The sequence below is a fragment of the Coregonus clupeaformis genome, chromosome 37 (genome assembly GCF_020615455.1).
Source record: "Coregonus clupeaformis isolate EN_2021a chromosome 37, ASM2061545v1, whole genome shotgun sequence".
Classification (NCBI taxonomy): Eukaryota; Metazoa; Chordata; class Actinopteri; order Salmoniformes; family Salmonidae; genus Coregonus; species Coregonus clupeaformis.
The window spans coordinates 6,399,882-6,423,198 of record NC_059228.1 but is presented as its reverse complement, the minus strand read 5'-3'; the positions used below and the strand labels follow the sequence as shown (position 1 = coordinate 6,423,198).

At 40.2% G+C, this 23,317-nt stretch overlaps 2 protein-coding genes across 2 annotated transcripts; both read right to left on the bottom strand.

The window, feature by feature from the left end:
• Positions 1 to 4,882: 4,882 nt before the first annotated feature.
• On the bottom strand, positions 4,883 to 15,523 carry pkd2l1 (polycystic kidney disease 2-like 1). The gene is made up of 15 exons (XM_041866962.1): positions 15,156 to 15,523; positions 14,833 to 14,946; positions 13,750 to 13,877; positions 13,225 to 13,478; positions 12,538 to 12,762; positions 9,487 to 9,715; positions 9,146 to 9,316; positions 8,850 to 9,031; positions 8,621 to 8,741; positions 8,432 to 8,530; positions 7,660 to 7,781; positions 7,442 to 7,559; positions 7,227 to 7,348; positions 5,786 to 5,933; positions 4,883 to 5,610 (listed from the first exon to the last, which is right to left on the bottom strand). Exons 1-15 carry the CDS (start codon positions 15,436 to 15,438, stop codon positions 5,458 to 5,460), a joined length of 2,469 nt encoding a protein of 822 aa, XP_041722896.1. The 5' UTR covers positions 15,439 to 15,523; the 3' UTR covers positions 4,883 to 5,457.
• Positions 15,524 to 18,723: 3,200 nt separating this feature from the next.
• atoh7 (atonal bHLH transcription factor 7) lies at positions 18,724 to 20,293 on the bottom strand. Its single transcript, XM_041866690.1, has one exon. The coding sequence runs from the start codon at positions 19,886 to 19,888 to the stop codon at positions 19,439 to 19,441; it is 450 nt and encodes a 149-aa protein (XP_041722624.1). The 5' UTR covers positions 19,889 to 20,293; the 3' UTR covers positions 18,724 to 19,438.
• Positions 20,294 to 23,317: the final 3,024 nt, after the last annotated feature.

The following is a 23,317-nucleotide window of genomic DNA, read 5'->3' as shown; positions in this document are numbered from 1 at the left end:
ACGGAGGAGTCTCTGGGTGCAGTTTGAAGGTAGCTTTGCAAGGGATTGCTAACTAGCGTTTGCTCAATGGCTGTAAGGTACATTTTACATTTACAGTCATTTAGCAGACGCTCTTATCCAGAGCGACTTACAGTTAGTGAGCTACACAGTACATCATAGGAAGTCAGGTACAGCATAGCTCCTTTAATAGTCAGGTAGGTTACCTGCCAGGAAAAAAAGGGTAGAACACCTTTAAAATTAAACCTGCAGAATATTAGTCCCTAGGCTTAGGGTTTTGAAGACAAGGCAGTTTCCCAAACTTGTGTAGGAAAAAAAGTGGCTGAACAGAATTTGCTTGGAAAGGACAACACATAGGTGATTGAGCGAGCTATGCAAATCTTGTTGTACAAAAGCACTTAATTCAATAGAGACACGACCCGATACTGACCACCAGCACCACCAGGATGACCATGATTGTTCTGAATGCCCTCATCTTGTATTGGTCACTCCCTACCCCTTCCCCCAGCCCTGGACCATTCAGAGCTCTCAGAATGGCCAAGCTGCAGAAGCACATGATCGTAAAAGCGAGCAGGAACATACCGAACAATTGTTTGGTTGGAAAGGATGGAAAGTACCATGCCACCACCCCCACCCAGCCCAGACTGATTAGCCAGACAACCCCAGGCCCTGCCCACTCGTACCGGGGAGTTCTGAGCCTCAGTTAGGCCACAGGGTGGACCACAACCAGGTAGCGCTCCAGACAGGTACAACAGTGGAACACAGATCTACCAGACATGATAAGGCTGTTCTCTACCACGGTGATGACCATCAGTACAACCACATTCAGGTAGTGGCCAATTATTTTGCAGAACATTTCAAAGCTGTTGATTATCTCCATGGCAGCCAGGTTACAGGTGAAGATGTCTGTTGTCGTTGGTATTGCCGTGGCAACCGTCAGCCTGGTTTCGAGCCACAGGACCGAGGTGTTGAGGGGTAGGAGGAGGATGTTGGCCAGGGAGAACACAGAATAGCATCATTCCGGTTCTGGAATCGGAACACTCGTAGACGGGGGGAGGCGGAGAGAGGTGTTGGTGGTGTTGGGGGGGAAAGAGTACGAATACCCCTCCATAAAGAGGTTCTCCATGGGTGTCTGTGGACAAGAAAGGAGGTGAAATTAAGAATGTGTGTGTGTGCATGCGCGTGCGTCAGTATCCATGCCTGCATGTCCATTACTGATGCAATCAACGTTATGAGTAACTAAACTCTGGAAATTGCACTAACATCATAAATATAAAATTGGTCTGTCAAACATGCAAAATAATACCATACATTTGAATTAAATAAATTTGAACAAACCTTATACTGTGTCTTACTCAAGTGTGAGTGACGGATCGTTCTCTGTAGGTAATTGTAGAGGGTAACCTACCCAAACAGATATACTGATGTTATAGCACACACACACTTATGTCCTTGAAACATTTAATTGAAATACTGTAGAATTCCATTCATTCCTATGGAGGACTGCTTCTTCTGGGGAGTGCCAATATGGCTGAACGGTGGCCAATACATAGCATTGGCAGTCTAGGGTTTTGATAGAATAATTATTAACGACTAATTATTACACCCCGAAACTGTGTGAAATGTGTTAGAATGTGTGAGTGTAGGACCAGTAAAGATTATGACATTGTGCTACTATTTAGCAATGTGAGTAAGAGTTAGGCCAGACAACAAAGGACAAGGAGAAGTCTACAGGCAACTGAGAAACCAAGATAACTGAGAAATTTAGGGAGGAGAGAAACTGTTAGGCTTGGAAGAGAGTGAGTGAGTGTGAGTGTGTGTGAGTGTGAGTGTGAGTGTGAGTGTGAGTGTGAGTGTGAGTGTGTGTGTGTGTGTGTGTGTGTGTGTGTGTGTGTGTGTGTGTGTGTGTGTGTGTGTGTGTGTGTGTGTGTGTGTGTGTGTGTGTGTGTGTGTGTGTGTGTGTGTGTGTGTGTGTGTGTGTGTGTGTGTGAACTGATGGTCAGGAGAGCAGTTTTAAAGTGGAAAACTACAGCCCGCCTAAAGAGGGGAGGGATTTTTGTATGACGTGTGAGTATAAAAGATGGACTCTGAAATTGTGATGGCAGAATTCTCAATGAATAAACATCTCTGACTATGCAGACTGGGACTCTGTCCGTTTCTTGATCCTTTTGGGAGACGCACAGAGACACTGAAATAGTTTGTTAAATAATTCTAATAACAGGTTGATATAGATTATTGATGCACACTGCACTCCAAGAGATTGTAGAAAGCACTGGCACATCAATCATAAACCAGGTTTCCATCCAACCCTTTCATGCGGCTGAATTACCTGACGCATGAAAAAAGTGACGACCCCCCTGATGGAAACAGGATATGCCGGTACAATTTTATAAATGCCGACAGACAATTTGTTCGTTCGACATGGTGGGATGTTTTTGTGTCAGTACATTTTATAATGCGAGAAATGGCAGTGGAAACGCCTCTATGTGCAAATATTGGTATACAGTCGTATGAAAAAGTTTGGGCACCCCTGACGATTTCCATTTATAAATAATTGGGTGTTTGTATCAGCAATTTCATTTTGATCTATCAAATAACTGATGGACACAGTAATTTGTCAGTAGTGAAATGAGGTTTATTGGATTAACAAAAATTTGCAATATGCATCAAAACGAAATTAGACAGGTGCATAAATTTGGGCACCCCAGCAGAAAAATCACATCAATATTTAGTAGAGCCTCCTTTTGCTAAAATAACAGCCTCTAGATGCTTCCTATAGCCTCTAATGAGTGTCTGGATTCTGGATGAAGGTATTTTGGACCCTTCCTCCTTACAAAACATCTCCACTTCAGTTAGGTTTGATGGTTGCCGAGCATGGACAGCCCGCTTCAAATCATCCCACAGATTCTCAATGATATTCAGGTCTGGGGACTGGGATGGCCATTCCAGAACATTGTACTTGTTCCTCTGCATAAATGCCCAGGTAGATTTTGAGCAGTGTTTTGGGTCGTTGTCTTGTTGAAATATCCAGCCCCGGCGTAACTTCAACTTTGTGACTGATTCTTCAACATTATTCCCAAGAATCTGCTGATATTGAGTGGAATCCATGCGACCCTCAACTTTAACAAGATTCCCAGAACCGGCACTGGCCACACAGCCCCACAGCATGATGGAACCCCCACCAAATTTTACTGTGGGTAGCAAGTGTTTTTCTTGGAACGCTGTGTTCTTTTGCCGCCATGCATAACGCCCCTTGTTATGACCAAATAAATCAATCTTTGTTTCATCAGTCCACAGCACCTTATTCCAAAATGAAGCTGGCTTGTCCAAATGTGCGTTTGCATACCTCAAGCGACTCTGTTTGTGGTGTGTGTGCAGAAAAGGCTTCTTCCGCATCAATCTCCCGTAAAGCTTCTCCTTGTGCAAAGTGCGCTGAATTGTTGAACGATGCACAGTGACACCATCTGCAGCAAGATTATGTTGTAGGTCTTTGGAGGTGGTCTGTGGGCTGTTTTTGACCGTTCTCACCATCCTTCGCCTTTGCCTCTCCGATATTTTACTTGGCCTGACATTTCTGGCCTTAACAAGAACTGTGCCTGTGGTCTACCATTTCCTCACTATGTTCCTCACAGTGGACACTGACAGCTTACATCTCTGCGATAGCTTTTTGTAGCCTTCCCCTAAACCATAATGTTGAACAATCTTTGTTTTCAGGTCATTTGAGAGTTGTTTTGAGGCCCTTATGTTGCCACTCTTCAGAGGAGAGTCAAAGAGAACAACAACTTGCAATTGGCCACCTTAAATACCCTTTCTCATGATTGGATGCACTTGTCTATGAAGTTCAAGGCTTAATGAGCTCACCAAACCAATTGTGTGTTCCAATTAATCAGTGCTAAGTAGTTACAGGTATTCAAATCAACAGAATGACAAGGGTGCCCAAATCATTGCATAGCCTATTTTTCACATCTGATTTAATTTCATACAACTTAATATTGCTACACTAAAAATCTTTGTCTGGATAATACCCCAGTACTCAGCTTTTATTATAAAATGAATGGCATGCCACTATGATCATTTTCTGTGACGACAGAGTAAATTATTATGCAGCCTCAGAGGGGTGCCCAAACTTTTTCATACGACTGTAATAACCATCATATCTAAGTAATTTGTGGTCCTCCCACTATGACTCGGGAAAACATGCAGTTTATTAGGATCACGCACAGACTTTTATCCGCAATAAGTCCGTTTAATGGAAACACATTTCTGGTGGGAAAATGTGCATGTTGTTTTATGCAGAGTTTAAAATATTCGCATGAAAATCTGTCACAAATTGGATGGAAACCTAGCTATACATGTAGATACAATATCTATTTTTTATAATGCTTCTTTGCTTGATAACTAAGTTCTTTATTATTATGATGATTATTATTTTAAATTTTTACTTCTATGAAAGGGATCTGTTATTTCATTGGAGGATTTTCGCCACACATACAACGATCCCTTCACCTACTGGAATAGTGTTTGTACTTCTATTATATTCTTAATGACGGTAAAAGATTTAGTTATATTAAGTAATTCAGTATTTTGGATCTTTAAAGACTGTGTTGGGCGAGAGAGATGGATTGAGTTGGAAAAAAGAAAAGGAAGTGAAAAGAAAGGAACCATATAAAGTAAAGTTTCATGAATAAATGTAAAGATTTTCTGACCATGTATAAACATAAGCATTTATAATGACTTACACTATACATTGTTATAGTGTAATCTAAAAAGTAGTCAAAGAGTGGTTGTAAAGTGGTTGTAAAGTGATTAGCCCTCATGGGGTAAGAGATTAAGAAGGAAAAGTAATCTTACTATCTGACTTTATTCAGAAACATTGAGAGACACTTTATTGAGTAATTATTTATGTACAACAGATACAATGAGCAACAGCTTTGAATTGAGGCTAGTCTAGATCGTTACAGGAAATCTATATATATACCTATCTCATATTTTGAGGATATTCTAGATTTAAACAAAGATAGAGTAGTCAAAAGATAAATAGTCTTAGTTGCATGTTCCAAGGGACGCTTGTCAATATTAAAGCTCATAAACTCAATTTAGATGTTCCTGTATATTTTGGAATTATACACATTAAGTCAGGTGCAAGGTGGTGGGAGTACTTATATAGTATAGAATATTGTACATATACATTTAACTTTTGTCTTATACACAAATTCATAAGATACATTTTTTTTTTTTTAATGGCAACAACAAACAAGATTAACACATCAATCACAAAGCCCAGCACAAATGTATGGACAGTACAATTAATATATAAAGTTACATGTTACATTATCTTAACCTCTCTCTCTGACTTAAAAGGAATACATGTACAATATATAGCAGAATTTTGAACATGAATTGAAGTGATTATAACCTGTTAAGCCATTCACCATTGCCTTTAAGTCAGTTAAATATGCTTCACATGTGGCTGTTGGCCGTTGGCCAGCCTGTCCCAGGACGATCATAGGTGGCACTTCCAGCAGGAATGGTTGATCTCCAGGGTGCCATCTCAGCCCTTGTCCCTCTATCCATATATACCATAACATTCCCATCTGAAGCTGATTTTTCATTCTGGGGGAAGTGTACAGTAAACAAGTGGTCAACTCTTGCAAACTTTATTGAAGAAATACCAAAAATGCACGACAGATAACCTGATTGAATACCAAACATGCTCAAGACAGAAAACTTGACTGAATACCAAACATGCTCAACACAGAAAACTTGATTGAATTCAAAACATTCTCACGTAGTTTTTGACCGCACTTGGTTTTCCTATTGTTTCCTTCCCTTTAGTCCTGTTGCTCTCCTGCAGTTCCAGTTTCTCCATGACTATATCCATCTTGGCCATGATAGCAGCTACTGAGTGTTCTAGTTGGAGAACCTGTCTGACCAACCTTTGATTGAATAGAGGAAAAATTATTGCCATTAGAGTAGATGGTACACAATGAAAATGGTGCAATGCTGGACATGACTGCATGGATGTGTGGTTTGATATTTACTTCCTCTGATACACTCTATATACAAAGGTATGTGGACACCCCTTCAAATTAGTGGATGTGGCTATTTCAGCCACACCCGTTGTTGACAGGTGTATTAAAATCGAGCACACAGCCATGCAATCTCCATAGACAAACTTTGGCAGAAGAATTACCTTACTGAAGAGCTCAGTGACATTCAACGTGGCACCATCACAGGATGCCACCTTTCCAACAAGTCAGTTCGTCAAATTTCTGCCCTGCTAGAGCTGCCCCGGTCAACTGTAAGTGCTGTTTTTGTGAAGTGGAAACGTCTAGGAGCAACAACGGCTCAGCCGCGAAGTGGTAGGCCACACAAGCTCACAGAATGGGACCGGCGAGTGCTGAAGCGCATAGCGCGTAAAAATCGTCTGTCCTCGGTTGCAACACTCAATACCGAGTTTCAAACTGCCTCTGGAAGCAACGTTATCACAATAACTGCTCGTTGGGAGCTTCATGAAATGGGTTTCCATGGCCGAGCAGCCGCACACAAGCCTAAGATCACCATACGCAATGACAAGCGTCGGCTGGAGTGGTGTAAAGCTCGCCACCATTGGACTCTGGAGCAGTGGAAACGTGTTCTCTGACCCTCAACCCCATCGAACACCTTTGGGATGAATTGGGACGCCGACTGCGAGCCAGGCCTAATCGCCCAACATCAGTGCCCGACCTCACTTATGCTCTTGTGGATGAATCGAAGCAAGACACTGCAGCAATGTTCCAACATCTAGTGGAAAGCCTTCCCAGAAGAGTGAAGGTTGTTATAGCAGCAAAGAGCGGGGCTAACTCCAAATTAATACCCATGATTTTGAAATGAGATGTTCGATGAGCAGGTGTCCTCATACTTTTGGTCATGTAGTGTATTTCTAGTCTCATTTGAAAGATAATTGTTGTCTGACAACAACAATGCATGTACAGTATACATCTCTACCTCAGTATGTAACCAGCTGTTGATGTTTCGTAAGATTATAAAAAGCTTGTGGTTTTCATATGACACAAGTCAATTAGGAGTTATTTATGGTGCACTTACATAGGTGTTTGTTTGGAGTGGCCATCTCATCAAGAGACAATGGTATCAGCTTCCTGCGCTTAGTCTCTCTTGATAGCCTATCTGATTTGGTTCTGGGAGCCGAGATTAACCTGCGTTATATTCAATGCAAATACTCAACACACCTCTGGAAGTCCTCCTGCTCCATCAGAGTGTTACTTGGCTTGCCATGCTCCACCGTTGATTTCTCCAGAGAGCCATTCCCATAGTTTTTTCCAAGGTTGTTGAGCTCGGCACTAAGAGCATCCTGAGGATAATGACATGAGAATATATATGAATGGATTTATTTTATCATATGAATAGCAGAGGGGTTAGGTTCCATTTCTAGTTTTCCACTAACCCTCTTCTCCTCCAGCTCCCTCTTCATCCTCTCTTGCTCCTCTTGGTCCAGAATTTGGTTTCCATCACGGTCGAATTTGGAGAAAGCTTCAGATATCTCATGGTCGGCATGTCCCAACCTGTAGGGTTAAGACAAGAAAGGAGAGAATAGACTAGAATCTGATTGATTTGAATTTATGTTTACTGATTTTTATTTTGTCTACGAGGATAGTGACCTACTCTTTCAGAGTTTCTCTAAAGTCTTTGAATTCTAGTTCGTTCGATCCAGATCGTAGGACTTTCTGAACATCGGATATCTTCTCCTTTTTCAGTTTCAATTTCATAAATGTCTTCATGTAGCTCTGAAACACAAAAATGTATGCATGTTTTATTTATTATTTTGCATATATTATATACACTGAGTATACCAAACATTAGGAACACCTTCCTAGTATTGAGTTGCACCCCCCCTTTTGCCCTCAGAATAGCCTCAATTCGTCAGGGCATGGATTCTACAAGGTGTCAAAAGCGTTCCACAGGGATGCTGGCCCATGTTGACTCCAATGGTTTCCACAGTTGTGTCAAGTTGGCTGGATGTCCTTTAGGTGGTGGACCATTCTTGATACACACAGGAAACAGTTTAGCGTGAAAAACCCAGCAGCGTTGCAGTTCTTGACACAAACCGGTGCACCTGGCACTACTACCATACCCCGTTCAAAGGCATTTCAATCTTTGGTCTTGCTCATTCACCCTCTGAATGGCACACATACACAATCTATGTCTCAATTGTCTCAAGGCTTAAAAATCCTTCTTTAACCTGTCTCCTCCCCTTCATCTACACTGATTGAAGTGGATTTAACAACAATAAGGGATCATAGCTTTCACCTGGATTCACCTGGCCAGTCTGACATGGAAAGAGCAGGTGTTCTTAATGTTTTGTATACTCAGTGTATATATTATATTCTGATTTGTATCATATGCCATCTTACATTGGTATAATATAGATGTTTACCTGTTTGATGATGTCAGTAATCTGCAGCTCATCCTTCTGGGATGACAGCTCTTCCTTGACCTCAGAATATGTGTCGTTGATGATGGCCAGAAACATGTTCTAGGGAAGAAAATCCATGAAAATAAGATGGCAAAGTGTAGTTTACTCTTCTAAAATCTAGTAGAAAGTCTTTTGTTCAGTTCAACTTACAAGCAGCACAAAGAAGACAAAGAACACATAGGTGACGAAATAGATTGGCCCCAGGACTCTGTTGGCACGTTCAATGGCATCATAATCAAAATCTCCAAGAATGATCCGGAACTGTGTAAAGCTACAGAGAAAAAGGAAACCAATTTGAGTAATTGATTAATAGTGTTTCAAAATCTGGCCAATTGCTTGAGTGGGTCTTGGATTGTTATTAATTTTGGTGCTCTCTTACATGCACTTGACGAAGGTGCTGAAGGATTTCACCTCCGTACCAAAAAGCAGGTAGCCGAGCTGAGCGTAGGCAAAGAACACGATGAAGAACATAATGGCGAATCCCATGATGTCTTTGGCACAGCGGCCCAGAGTAGAAGACAGCTGAGTCATAGTCTTGTTAAAACTGATGTACTTAAAAACCTAGAGGCAAGAACAGAAGGAGTCAAGCTTTGGGTTGGAACAAGGGCAATGTCAACAATTCAATGAAATGCATTAAAGTATTGATACATTCTGAGGAAGAAAAAAGTAATCTACCTTGATCCAAGCGAAGAACAAGTTCACTGCATTCATGTTGTTGTATTGTGTTTGCCAGAATGCAAGAAATTCAAAGTCTGCATAAATGTCAGGTTGTTCTAAGAGTTTACCAAGTAAATTGTCCACTTTAATGGTGCGAAAAACATTGAAGATGATTGCAACAATGGCAAGCTGTGGAAAAACAGATTTGTGTTAGGTTTTTATCATGACTCATAAATCAACAACAATCATCCCCCTCAACTCTGTAGGTCACCAGCCACCACTGGTTGATATGTAACTGATGCGATTCTTGTATTACTGAGTACTTAGATTGAGAATGATGTTTCAGCCTGTCCTCGCACCAGTATGACAACCACATCCAGAGTGTTCCAGATACTGCTGAAGTAGGAGAACCCGTGGATTCGGAGCTCAAGAATCTCCTCCACAATATAGTAGAGGATGAACAGGCAGAACACCATCTCACAGCCAATGATGAAGTAGTCCCAGTAGGTGATGTAACGAATCAGCTTCACCGTTCTAATCTGATATGAGGGTATCGCTCCACCAGTGGCTGGAAATTCAACCAACAACCTGTAGAAAAGGAAGTCACTTTTAATCACTGGTCATTTGTGAAAGAATACATGTATGATGTCCATATTAGGACATCCATGGAAGACATCCAAAGTCACCTGACTCAGTCCTAATATGGACACCATATACAGGGCCTATAGAAAGTCTACAACCCCCCTTGGATTTGTTCACATTTTATTGTGTTACAAAGTGGGATTAAATTGATTTAATTGTCAACGATCTACTCTGTAATGTCAAAGTGGAAGAAAAAATCGAAAAAGATTAATGAAAAATAAAACACTAATATAACTTGATTAGATAAGTATTCACCCCCCTGAGTCAATACATGTTAGAAACACCTTTGGCTGCGATTACCGCTGTGAGTCTTCTTGGGTAAGTCTCATAACAGCTTTTTACACCTGTATTGTGCAACATTTGCCCATTATTCTTTAAAAAATGATTCAAGCTCTGTCAAGGTGTTGGGGATCATGGCTACACAGCAATTTTCATTTCTTGCCATAGATTTTCAAGCAGATTTAAGTCAAAACTGTAACTTGGCTACTCAGGAACATTCACTGTCTTCCAGTGTAGATTTGGCATTGGGTTGTAGGTTATTGTCCTGCTGAAAGGTGAATTTGGTATGGTATTTTATTAGGATATTTAATTCCTCTCCCAGAGTCTGGTGTAAAGCAGACTGAAGCAGGTTTTCCTCTAGGATTTTGCCTGTGCTTAGATCCATCACGTTTATTTTCATCCTGAAAAATGTCCCAGTTTTTTTGCAGTATTACTTCAGTGCCTTTGGAAAGTATTCAGACCCCTTGACTTTTTCCACATTTTGTTACGTTACAGCCTTATTCTAAAATGAATCTTTTTTTTTTTTACTCAGCAATCTACACACAATACCCCATAATGACAAAGTGAAAACAGAAATACCTTATTTACATAAGTATTCAGACCCTTTGATATGAGACTCGAAATTGAGCTCAGGTGCATCCTGTTTCCATTGATCATCCTTGAGATATTTCTACAACTTGATTGGAGTCCACCTGTGGTAAATTCAATTGATTGGACATGATTTGGAAAGGCACACACCTGTCTATATAAGGTCCCACAGTTGACAGTGCATGTCAGAGCATAAACTAAGCCATGAGGTCGAAGGAATTGTCTGTAGAGCTCCGTGACAGGATTGTGTCGAGGCACAGATCTGGGGAAGGGTACCAAACATTTCTGCAGCAATGAAGGTCCCCAAGAACACAATGGCCTCCATCATTCTTAAATGGAAGAAGTTTGGAAACACCAAGACTTCCTAGAGCTGGCCGCCCGGCCAAAATGAGCAATCGGGGGAGAAAGGCCTTGGTGACCAAGAAACCGATGGTCACTCTGACAGAGCTCTACAGTTCCTTTGTGGAGATGGGAGAACCTTCCAGAAGGACAACCACCTCTGCAGCACTATACCAATCAGGTCTTTATGGTAGAGTGGCCAGACAGAAGTCACTCCTCAGTAAAATGCACATGACAGCCCGCTTGGAGTTTGCCAAAAGGCACCTAATGACTCTCAGACCATGAGAAATTCTCTGGTCTGATGAAACCAAGATTGAACTCTTTGGCCTGAATGCCAAGCGTCACGTCTGGAGGAAACCTGGCACCATCCCTATGGTGAAGCATGGTGGTGCAGCATCATGCTGTGGGGATGTTTTTCAGCAGCAGGGACTGGGAGACTAGTCAGGATCGAGGCAAAGATGAACTGGGCAATGTACAGAGAGATCATTGATGAAAATCTGCTCCAAAGCGCTCAGGAACTCAGACTGGGGCAAAGGTTCACCTTCCAACAGGACAACAACCCTAAGCAAACAGCCAAGACAATGCAGGAGTGGCTTCGGGACAAGTCTCTGTATGTCCTTGAGTGGCCCAGCCAGAGCCCGGACTTGAACCCAATTGAACATCTCTGGAGAGACCTGAAAATAGCTGTGCAGCAACGCTCCCCATCCAACCTGACAGAGCTTGAGAGGATCTGCAGAGAAGAATGGGAGAAACTCCCCAAATACAGTTGTGCCAAGCTTGTAGCGTCATACCCAAGAAGACTCTTAAGCTGTAATCACTGTCAAAGGTGCTACAACAAGGTACTGAGTAAAGGGTCTGAATACTTATGTATTTTTATAAATTAGCAAACATTCCTATAAACCTGATTTTGCTTTGTCATTATGGGGTATTGTGTGTAGATTGATGAGGGAAAAAAACAATTTAATCAATTTTAGAATAAGGCTGTAACGTAACAAAATGTGGAAAAAGTCAAGGGGTCTGAATACTTTCCAAAGGCACTGTATGCATGTTTTGGAATATTTTTATTCTGTATATTTGTATTCTTTTCACTCAGTCAATCTGTGCTTCAAATTCAATACTTGACTGTGGGACCTTACATATGTTGTTTTTATGGGGGACAGAGGAAGGGGTAGTCATAAAAAAATTATGTCAACCCATATTATTTCCCACAGAGTGAGTCATTATAATTTATGTGATTCGTTAAGATAAATGTTACTTCTGAACTAATTTATTTTTGCCTAAACAAAGGGGGTGAATACTTATGTAATTTGTAAAAATTTGTAGAATTTTCTTTTCACTTTGACATTATGGAGTATTTTGTGTAAATCAATGACAAAGAAATACAATTAAATCTATTTACATTTACATTTTAGTCATTTAGCAGACGCTCTTATCCAGAGCGACTTACAGTAGTGAGTGGATACATTTTTCAAGGAGTGTAGACTTTCTATAGGCACTGTACTTGAGAACTTGTGAAAGAGTCTACAGTGGCGTTACTGCGTGAAGTGGTCTGTTCTCCCTACCTGATGACACAGAACAGATTGATGTTAGCGTTGTAAGTGGAAAAGTCGACGAACACGGCCCTGGTGCCATGGTCCAACCATAGGTTGTTATTCATCTCCATCAGGATCTCAGCACTCTCCTCCTTGGTCTTGTTCAGGTTCTGGTAGTACCCTCCACCGCTGTACGTGGCAAGCAGACCCCAGTGGGCTGAACCCTTTATCTCTTTCTCATTGTGGTATTGCCAGCTGCAGACATGGAAGAGATATGGTATTTTATCATAGGCCATTCAGATCTACAGTCAATATTTTCAAAGTTTTCTTAATGTCTATTTGATTGACACACAAATAGGTCAGAAAAAAGAAACATACAAACACTTTGCCGTGAGACATGGCTCTAGACTCCTACACTTAGAAAAAAGGGTTCCAAAAGGGTTCTTCAGCTGTCCCCATAGGATAACCATTTCTAGGTCCAGGTAGAACCCTTTTTGGTTTCAGGTAGAACCCTTTTGGGTTCCATGTGGAACCCTCTGTGAAAAGGGTTCCACCTGGAACCAAAAAGGGTTCTTCAAAGGGTTATCCTATGGGGACAGCCGAAGAACCCTTTTAGGTTCTACATAGCACCTTTTTTCCCCAAGAGTGTATGGTTCCATAGGAGTCAACTACAGCCATGTCAGGACAAACAAGCATCGAAAAGAACATTGAACTCACGCAGTTCCATTAAGAAGGCCAAAGTCCACCTCATCCTCCTTCTTCTCGTTATAGACATCAAAGCATCCGGAGATCTCGTTGCGGAAGTCTTTGTGGACCTTACAGGAGTTGTTCATCACCTTGATCTGTCTCATCCTGGGGACCCCCAGCAGCATGTTCTCATAGAAGATGAAGGACTGGTCTCCATTCTGCAGAGACTGGTTGTTGTACCATTTGGTCCAGTAGAGGCCGTCCAGCATTGGGCCCTGGGCATACTGTTGAAATAGAGGTAGGTAGGTTACAGCATGAACAAGTAGAAGCATTTAAATATATATATATATATATATATATATATATATATATATTATAACAATGCATTAGTATTTCCTTTAATTTTGTATTATTATTATTATCTTATGATATCTTGATGTCACTTATGGATTTATGTCACATTTTTGCTATTAGTGATCAAAGTAATTGTATCTGTACAAGTTGATATCAGACAGTTGAATATTTCAGTAGTGTTAGAGCAGGGAGGGTACGTACCGTCCAGAAGTCTGCCATGCTGCTAATGGACTGAAACGTAACCCCACTGTCACTGGGCGTAAGCACAAACAGGTCCGTCATGACTTTAGTGTAGTAGTAGGTGTTGGAGCTGGTCATGCCATATGTCACTGAAAGACAACACACAACGACATTGTTATGTCCAGCCATTGATTCATCATATCAGACTTTGCTCAGGGCTCAGTCAGACCATGTTGTCCTTTCAAAAGTCCAAGATAAGGAAAGTCTGAAACAGACACACAGGCCAGAGCCTCTCATTCAAGATTTGTCATTTAGTGAAAATCACGTCACCGAAGTCAAAGTGGCACCGATTAGAGCAGGTCATTTGTTTGAAGAGAGGGCACACTGGAGCGACGCAAATAGTCTCATCAAACAATGTAAATCCGCTGCGGACAAAGCAACAATAGCTTAAGCCCCATGCTCTTATCAGTGAAAGGCAGGAGAGCTCTGCCTGTGTTCCTTTGAGTCGCATTGTCCCGCTGGACAATGCCTTTCAGCCAGAAGGGAGGAGGAGGGTATTATATAGTAGGGCACTAAAGCAGATAGGAACAGCTGATGATAAATCAACACATTACACAGGTTTCAGTTTGCCAAAACACAGTGATCATTTAGATGTCAATTACACCCAGATAAGGCTGTCTGTCTGTTTGTTTTGCCTACCGTTAACCAATCTGCATCATTACTAGATCTATATACAAGGCACGAATCATACGTTTGCTTTGCTTTCCTAAGACCTGGCATACTCTGACAGACTTCCAAAACAGAGCATTATATAGAAATTCATACAAATGCCAAGTTAAGCCCTGCAACAACATTGATTGTTCCTGAATTGTACCAGAACACTTAAGAAATTCAATTAAGGAACTCTACTTTACAAATAACACAATTACTGTTAGTCCTAAAAATAAATTATTGTATGAATTTCAGTTTTTAAGACACATGTACAGTATCGACAGAATTACAATTATGATGTTACTATACAGTCATGTTCTTACAATGAAATATATATTCACTCAATATACATTGACATGAACAAAAATAAACATGTATTGTTGACATACTTACATAGACATATGTCCACAAGGAACACCAAATAGACCAGTAACTCCCTCATTGTAGTCTTAACAAACAGTTCCCGGTTGTCCGATGTATTCTCAGTCAGTGTAGTGCCCCACAGTCCTACATAATTGAAGAACATCCCATAATTTCAGAGAATTCTGAAATTATATACTAATTTAAAACACAAGTACACATTTCCTTCAATGAGATACTAAGGAAGGGAATATTTCCTGTACATAATTTCAACTTGATAACATTACAGGGTAAAATAATACAAATTAAGCAAATGCAAATACATCAACAACAAAATGTGGTGAACCAATTCCTACCTTTAAAAAATGAGCAGCATCCACCACGTTTTTTCTCGGAACCTGTCTCCAGCGGCTTGACCTCGGTTGGGAAAGGGCTCGGCGTGGTTAGTTTGCACATGCTGTCGAAGGAGCCTTGGGGGTAGAGGGGCTGGGGGTTGTAGACAGTGCTGATAGCCCGAGGAATGGGTGGAGGAGAGCCACAGTACCCCTGGTTCACCCAGGAACCCTTCCCCAGGCTGTCCAACTCACACTCCACCTGCCCACTGATGTGGCTCTCCAACCGGTTGTTGAGGCGCTGCATTAGTGCCTGGTTGGGATCACCTGGCTCTCTATTCTTCAATATATTATTACTGTAGGTTCTCAAACAAGATGATAGTGAGGCAAGACCAGTCTAGCAAGCTTGTTAACCATCAACTGTTGGTGGGATCACTTTAAAGGGCCGATGACATAAGCATGGAAGAGGGAGGAGCTGGTGCTTTCCTGTGCACAATAAACTGCCCAGTTTAACATTGTATACAAGAGACACAATGCTCATTCTTCTAAAAAAGGCAGCATATTATGCAGTTATTAGAAATGTGCACTTTTTCTCATGTACATTTTCTTCAGCCATGGGGGTGCTGAGAAAATGTTTTGATGATTTGTTTGATGATGTTACTTCAAACTGACATAAAAAATGAGTAAAATTAAAAATTACATATTTTCCTTAGAAAATGTAAGATTAATGCTGATAAATCACTTTTAATGTTTGTTTCTGTGTAGCTCTCAATTATTTCCATATTCCATCAGATGTTTTCCAATGTCACAACCTGTTAACCACTCAGTCATTCGCAATGGCAACAAACTCCTGCTAAACCGATTAATTTACTTCATGTCAATTACATGTTCAATTGACAACTGTTGAATGCGTGGCTGAATTAATCAGAATATAGCTGCAGTGTGCCTCTGATCTCCTGCCCGAAGACCTACTGTCTAATAGGCCCTGGTCATCTCATTAGCATATACATTTTTGACCAACTGTCAAAAAGCATATTAAGAATGCAAACAATCCACAAAGCTTCTGAATTACCATGACCATCTGTATCATTTACCTCATCACACATACACATACTCATTACTACTTAGCTAAGTGTATGTTGAGGATGTGATACACTCTGAGATTAAATAATAAATCAAATCATCTTCGCGCTGGCTTGGTTAATTTGTAATGACATGCTTCTGTGAAAGTTTTATTGTCACATACACCGGATAAGTGCAGTGAAATCTGTTTTTTTACAGGGTCAGCCATAGTAGTACTACACCCCTGGAGGAAATTAGGGTTAAGTGCCTTGCTCAAGAGCACATCTGTAGCAGCAAATAATTAATAGTTTAATCAAATTATTTTTGACAATGAATATAGACTAGACATAACTACACTTATAGTCATACCATCAAAGAGTGGGCCACCAACCAAATAATTGAACAATGGAGACAATATAGATTTTCTTTTTTTACAATGGAGCAAATGCATCCTATGCCATTTTCACATGCAAATCCATTGATTTCTATGATATATCTGTAGAGGTCAATGAATGTCATTCCATGAGAGGGCAACATTACTTTTCTAAACATAATCGTAAGCTATACAGCGATGCAAGTCTCATAACAACGGAAACATAACCAATGGAATAATAGATCCCACATTTTTGTGTATGGTAAAAGAAAACGTTATACTAAGGATAGGCTATATTTCAATAGTTGAAATTACTGGAAATCTTACAGACTTTGGCTTTGGAGGGACAATCTGCAGTTCAAACAATAACAAAGGGATATATTCAACCCGGACCGCGGCGTTATAGCGCGATTGAAATGTAGAGGTAATTTCCAATTGAGTCGACATATGCAGCGTTTACCGTGAATGCAGTCCCCGCTAACGGGGGATTTAAAACACGCTATAGCACCGATCTTCCTCGGTCTGGATTGAATCTAGACCAAAGTGAACACCCCGCTGCTGTTTTGGTAAACAGCTAAGGGATGGGGTGAAGAAATGTAACCACTTTCAAAATCATAGACAGAGCTATGTATGCAAGGACTGACCATCCATGAAATCAACATTATATTATTATCTATGTTCTGAGGCTATACAGTGCTAGTTTACAATTGCAATGTTTACAAACATTGGAGTAAAACAAGCTTATATTTTGGGTTCTGATGGGGTACAACAGTTGAACTAAGCTCATGAGGCATTTATAAGTTATATTCTTCAAGAATCAAGGGGTATATAGCATTCTTTTAAAAGTCCAAAAATGGAAGTTGCAATCGCAGATTGTTCCCATTAAAATGAAATAATTATCGGATGAAATGCAATTTAAAGAGTATGGTGGCAGTAACAGATTATGTATTAGAGTCCAGCCATGGAGGTTCACGCTTCAGTGCCCCTGAACAGTATCATTAGGTACAGCCATTGCCCAACAATAGAGTTGAATATCTCCTCCTTGGCTGAGCCTTTGGCAGGATCTGGCACACAGGCTTCAATAATCAGATGCAGCTTGTACCACGATGGCAACATTTAAACATTTCTAACGATTACTTTTCCATCCCTAATTCTTGGTATTCAAACGAATGCAGGTTTGTTGTGGTCATATGACTATTCCAGGGGTAACTGTTCAGTTGTTTTAACGTAATATGGGACTTCTTGTTATTGGTGAATTATTATTGACCTGATTTATGTAATTTCTTGGGTGTGCGTCAGAGGTACTGTATAGGCCTACATTACCTCCTTATTCTGGTGCCAAAACATTGACAGGGCATTTGTCTGAAATAATAATCCCAATCCCTAGTGATCCTGATTCAACCATTCTGTTTAGCACTTTGTTCATTTCTGGTAATGAAAGATTGGTTGATCAATTGGATGACATTCATTATTAATGATGGTGATGATCGATTGATTCGATTTTTACTTCATAAAAGAAAAAGCTCAATGACATCACTCTCACCTATTCTCTCACATTCTGGGGCCAAAAAACGAGGCCCTTTTATTTGTTCATGTTTTGGTCTACCATTGACGTAATCCCGTTTTATCTCAGGGCACAGGAGCTCCGGACAAAAGGATGGCACACTGATCAGGGTGGTGCAGGACCAGACTGACCCGCCATCACTCTCATTTAGAACCTGACACATCAAAATAAAATAAATGCTGTAAATGTTTAGGTCCCCTTTGCACCCCCTGTTGTCTGGGGATACAACATAGATGAGAAGGTGCAATTAAGATAGAATTAGTTTAAATGGCTAAGGTTAATGGATGTTTTGGGTACAGGATGTACATTCACATTTAATTCCAAAAATATGTGTTATGATTGGTTACCATAACAATCAATTTACCTCCTTATTAGATGATAGACAAATACTGGCTCAGTTAAATGGAAATTGACCTTCACCTGTAAAGTAATCTGCTTTGCTGTCTCCACTCAAACCAAACAGAATGGTTGTTGGATGAGAACCATTGCTTGTTGACTTGGTCAAGGGATCCATCAGACGATCAAATATGAGCAAATGTACAAAAGAACAAAACTTGACACAACTCAAAAGCAATTTCATTAAAATAGCTAGCAACTTTTATTTCAGTACAACAACTATTATTAAACAAAGTATAGGTCATCGTTTAGAAAAACTGAAGAGCACAAAAAAACATGTAGAATTTCCAAAATGCCTACATTTTGGGGCTAGAGAACATTATGTTAACTAGACTCAATCACAAAAGGTTTTACATTTACAAAAATAGATTCAAAATGTATCTTACCAAAGTCGTAAAATGTCACTGTTTGTCTACACAATAACAATAGAGGCAAATAATTACACTTTTAATCCTATGATCGGCATTCATTATAAATTACACAATATTATGTCAGGGTCTCATCTGGAAGATTTGATACAAATCAAATCAAATTTTATTTGTCACATACTTCGTTAAAAACAGGTGTAGACTAACAGTGAAATGCTTACTTACAGGCCCTTCCCAACAATACAGAGAGAGAGAAAATAGAGAAAGCTAAGCTAAAATCAATTGCAGTACAGTACACTGAAATGCAATACAAGCTGTAAATTGCTTTGTTTGGAACCATTTTTGATTAAATGTATGTCTTAACTTAATAATCATAAAATATAAACAAACGTCAATAAATAGATTAAAAAATATATATAAATAAAAGTAATACAAATGTATTTACTGACTCCTGGGTTGGAGCAAATGCCTGCATCATAAAAACAAGCACAGATTGTAATTCACCTCAAACAACATGACTCGTTTTTTCAGTTTTCCATCCAGTCTATGTAGGAACTTGGAGGCCATCACATTGGTAGGGAAAGGACGAATGCATGTACTCGTGTTCAACTGGAGAGCTGTACCTGATAGTACTGAAGCACTGATAGTTCTCTGGCTGCACACAGTCAAACTGCAGGTCCAGCCACTGTCTGTGGGGGGCTTTGCGCTTCTGGGCGTCCGTCAGGATCCGGTTGAGGGCCATGATGTAGCTGAGAGCCATCTGCAGAGTCTCGTACTTGGACAGTTGCTTATCCTGGCCCCACTGGGGGACCACTTTACGGAGTCGGTCGAAGGCTGTGTTCAGCCCCTGCATCCTCTTCCTCTCACGGGCGTTGGCTGCCATCCTCCGCCGTGTGGAACCATCATGCTTCTCTGGAGATCCAGACTTGGAATCCATACTCTCAGACTCGGATCCAGAGTCAGATCCAGTGCAACTGGGCTGGCGGGACACCATGGTTTTGGTCACAATTCCACGATTCAGTTCACACGTTTTTCTCCTGGTTCTGTCTACTGTATGTTTCCGAAATCTCCCAAACTGTGGTGATGAAGAGTCAACCAAGTCAAATAGTGTGTTAACCTTCCAGTTGAATAAACTCAACCGCAAGACTGTTTTAAGACGTTGTCAAATTTAGCAAAGTTCCTCTTTGTAGCTGTCCAAAACGGTCTGGTGTCGTGGTAGCTGTCCAAAGTCCTTGTCTAATAAAGCTGTAAATTGATAAAGCTGTATGTCAAGTGAACAATTTGAAGTTAATCCAGATTGTTGGTCCTCTGCTAAGCCTAAACAGCAAAACAGCTTCTGTGTCTCTGGTCTTGGAGAGACTGAGGAACAAGCTTTTATAAGACTGAAGAGATGAACAGGTGGCAGCAGGTGGAGTCCCATCCCATCCCTCATCCCCCCCATCTATCCCCAATATTGCTTTCACCCCCTCCCCAATATTGCTCCCCCTATCCAATATTGTTTGCTGGGATAGACACCAATGCAGACACACACACACACACACACACACACACACACACACACTCACAAAAAAGCAAACAAAACCTTAATGAAATTCCAATTAAGTCGGCCTGTTCTATCTGGTCATGGTTTACTAACAGCCATGCGTTGCAAAAACAGAATCTACCATCTGGCAATGAAACCTATAGAGCTGATTATGTTGGTTGAAATTCTGACTACTGTAAAGATAGTGACATATAAAAGGAAAATCTCTAAGTAAAAATGTGAAGTCTTATGTTCACTTGAATTCAATAGGAAATCAATGTGTTACAGTAGTACTTTCCATTATCTTTTTTTGTCTGTTGTTGTTTTTTACATTAGGCATTTATTTGCTGTATATGGCATATATTGTATTCAATGATTATAATAGCAGGTTATTTTGTCCCTTATGTCAAATTAGTAATTGAATTGCACAAGAGCTGTAGGAACAACAGATGTCAAATGTAAAATAGGGGAACTCTTAATTTGATGTCAATATTAATGAGATGTGTTGTAGTATAGATTATTAAGGCTTTTATATGGCTTCTTTCAAATATTAATTTGACAGATTCCCTTTAGAAAGTTAATTATCATTGATAAACATGATTTTATTATCTTGATTTCTACTTTTTTTGTGTTTATTGATTATGTATTTGTGATTTGCATACCTACATTTAGAAAGATTTTGGGATAATATGTCACTATAAAATGAGAAACTGTCAACTCCATTGTACCAAATAGAGAGTTTTACCAAGTAAACACCACTTATTTATTTATTCACTTATCACAGGGTTCCTTCCTGGTCTCATAATGATAATACTGATAATCTCAGATAATCTGTGTCAGATTAGCCCCAGGGGGAAGTAAGTGTAAGTGTGGCCCCTAACCCCAGGGATTTAAAGTGTTTTAAGAGTGACTCCTAGACAACACCCTGCTGAGCTGCTCTTTTCACCGGCTGGGATTAATAAAATAAAAAAATATTTAGAGAAGGACAAAATCATATACACACAAAATATTCTGATATGTTATTGGTCTTGTGAAACGTTTAGTTTTGTTTTGAATTTGATATTTGGGGTAGAATTAGGGATACATTACATTCATAAATAAGAAGTATATTCATTAATGCTATGGATTATTAGAAAGTACTAAAAGAGATTGCTCTGATATTTGGTGCCTATTGCTGGTCTTCTAGTCTGTTTACCAATGCTGTGTTCTTAATCAAGCACAGTATGTGGTATACATTAGTGTCCTCGTACGTACTGAGGACCATGTGTGAAATAAATAATTGATCGGTCTAGTGGTCCGAGGAAATGAGACTGACAGAATAATTTGTTTAACTGTCTGTCCTTTCCATCTGGTACAAGTGAATCCAACAATCAAGGGATGAATCCGACCAGGTCAACAGCCCCTCCCCTTCCATCCAAAAGCACCCACAACTAAACACGAACATCTACAGTACATACCAACAAACCATGCATAGGCCTATACCGAGCTTTAAATGCACTCAAATGTTAGACAATCGTATTTCTGAACGGCATTAACAGATTTGTATAAGATCTGCATAAAATAATATGACTAACGACTTCAGCAAACCTGGTCAATATTTATTAGCTCTTCCCGTTGTATTTACTTCTTGAAATAGAACATACAACATAACATAATGCCATAGAGAGGGTTTTATGCGTGAAACTCAAATGTTATTACATTTGAAGAAGAAAAACCAGGGTATAGAAGCATTGTGTATGAATCATTCATTATTGCTAGATGCCCAAGATGATGCCTCATGCCTAGGTCATATTGGGTCATGGACATAAGCTCATGCTGTTTGGTCATTTTGGGGATGGACTGGTTTGCTGTGCAATTAGGCATATAATCCCTTCTACCAGTTTGGTTCATTGATTACAGATTGATGTAGTTGGCCAGCTGCTCTTGTCTTGTCTGTGGCCTATGTCTCAGACAGTCTCCGACCTTTCCGTTTCTTCCAGCCTCGTTTTTCCACTCATTCATATGATTGGCTTGTCTGACAAGGACTGGAAGCTAGGCTACCCCCTCTGTCAAAAGCCATATGTCACAGAAAAAGGAGTGACCCGTCCAGATAGATCTACTTGGAGATTAGGGCCTCTGAAGCTTAAGAATAGGGAAAGTGTAAAAACGTCAGTATTAGGGGCCTACAGTGTGTTCCGCCAAACTTGGTCAATGTGATTAGATTCAATAATATACTAAAGTTTCATTTAGAAATGATTAAGAGCATGTTAGCACCAGGTTTAAATGAGGCTCCTGACTACCTCCGTAGGTGGTCAGGAAGATCTGATCACAATCAGCTCACAAAGCGTCTTTTAATCGTCTTCAACTGTCAAAAAATGTGTGCACAATAAGAATGTGAACAGGATCAGGACAAAGGACGCATATTAGCACCAGGTATAAACAGGGCTTCTGTCTAAAAAGGTCACTTGAAACCACGTGACCATTTACTCGCAAAAACCAACCACTAGCAAGTGTCCATTCACAACCAATTCATCATGGACATATCTGCAGCAGAGGGCCTATTACCTGAGTCTCAATCGTCAGGGTTCAATCAAAGACAGAAACAGGGCCCATTATAGCCACGTCCTGATCTTGTTTACATTTTGATTGTGCCCACATTTTCAGAAATGTGTCTACACATGGTTTAGAATGTATATTTGTATCCCTCCACTGTGTCCGCAATACAGACTATTGCGGGTCCCTCCCTGTATGCAAATGATTTCATAGCAGAATCAGAATGCAGAATGCAGACAAATTCAGGATATGACGCATGTAAGAACCAGGTGTAAACAGGGCTTATGAGGGGCGTGACAAACATTTTGAAATTAGTAATGGATTGAATTAAAGTACAGTAATTAAATAATGGAGTAGACCAACATTTGG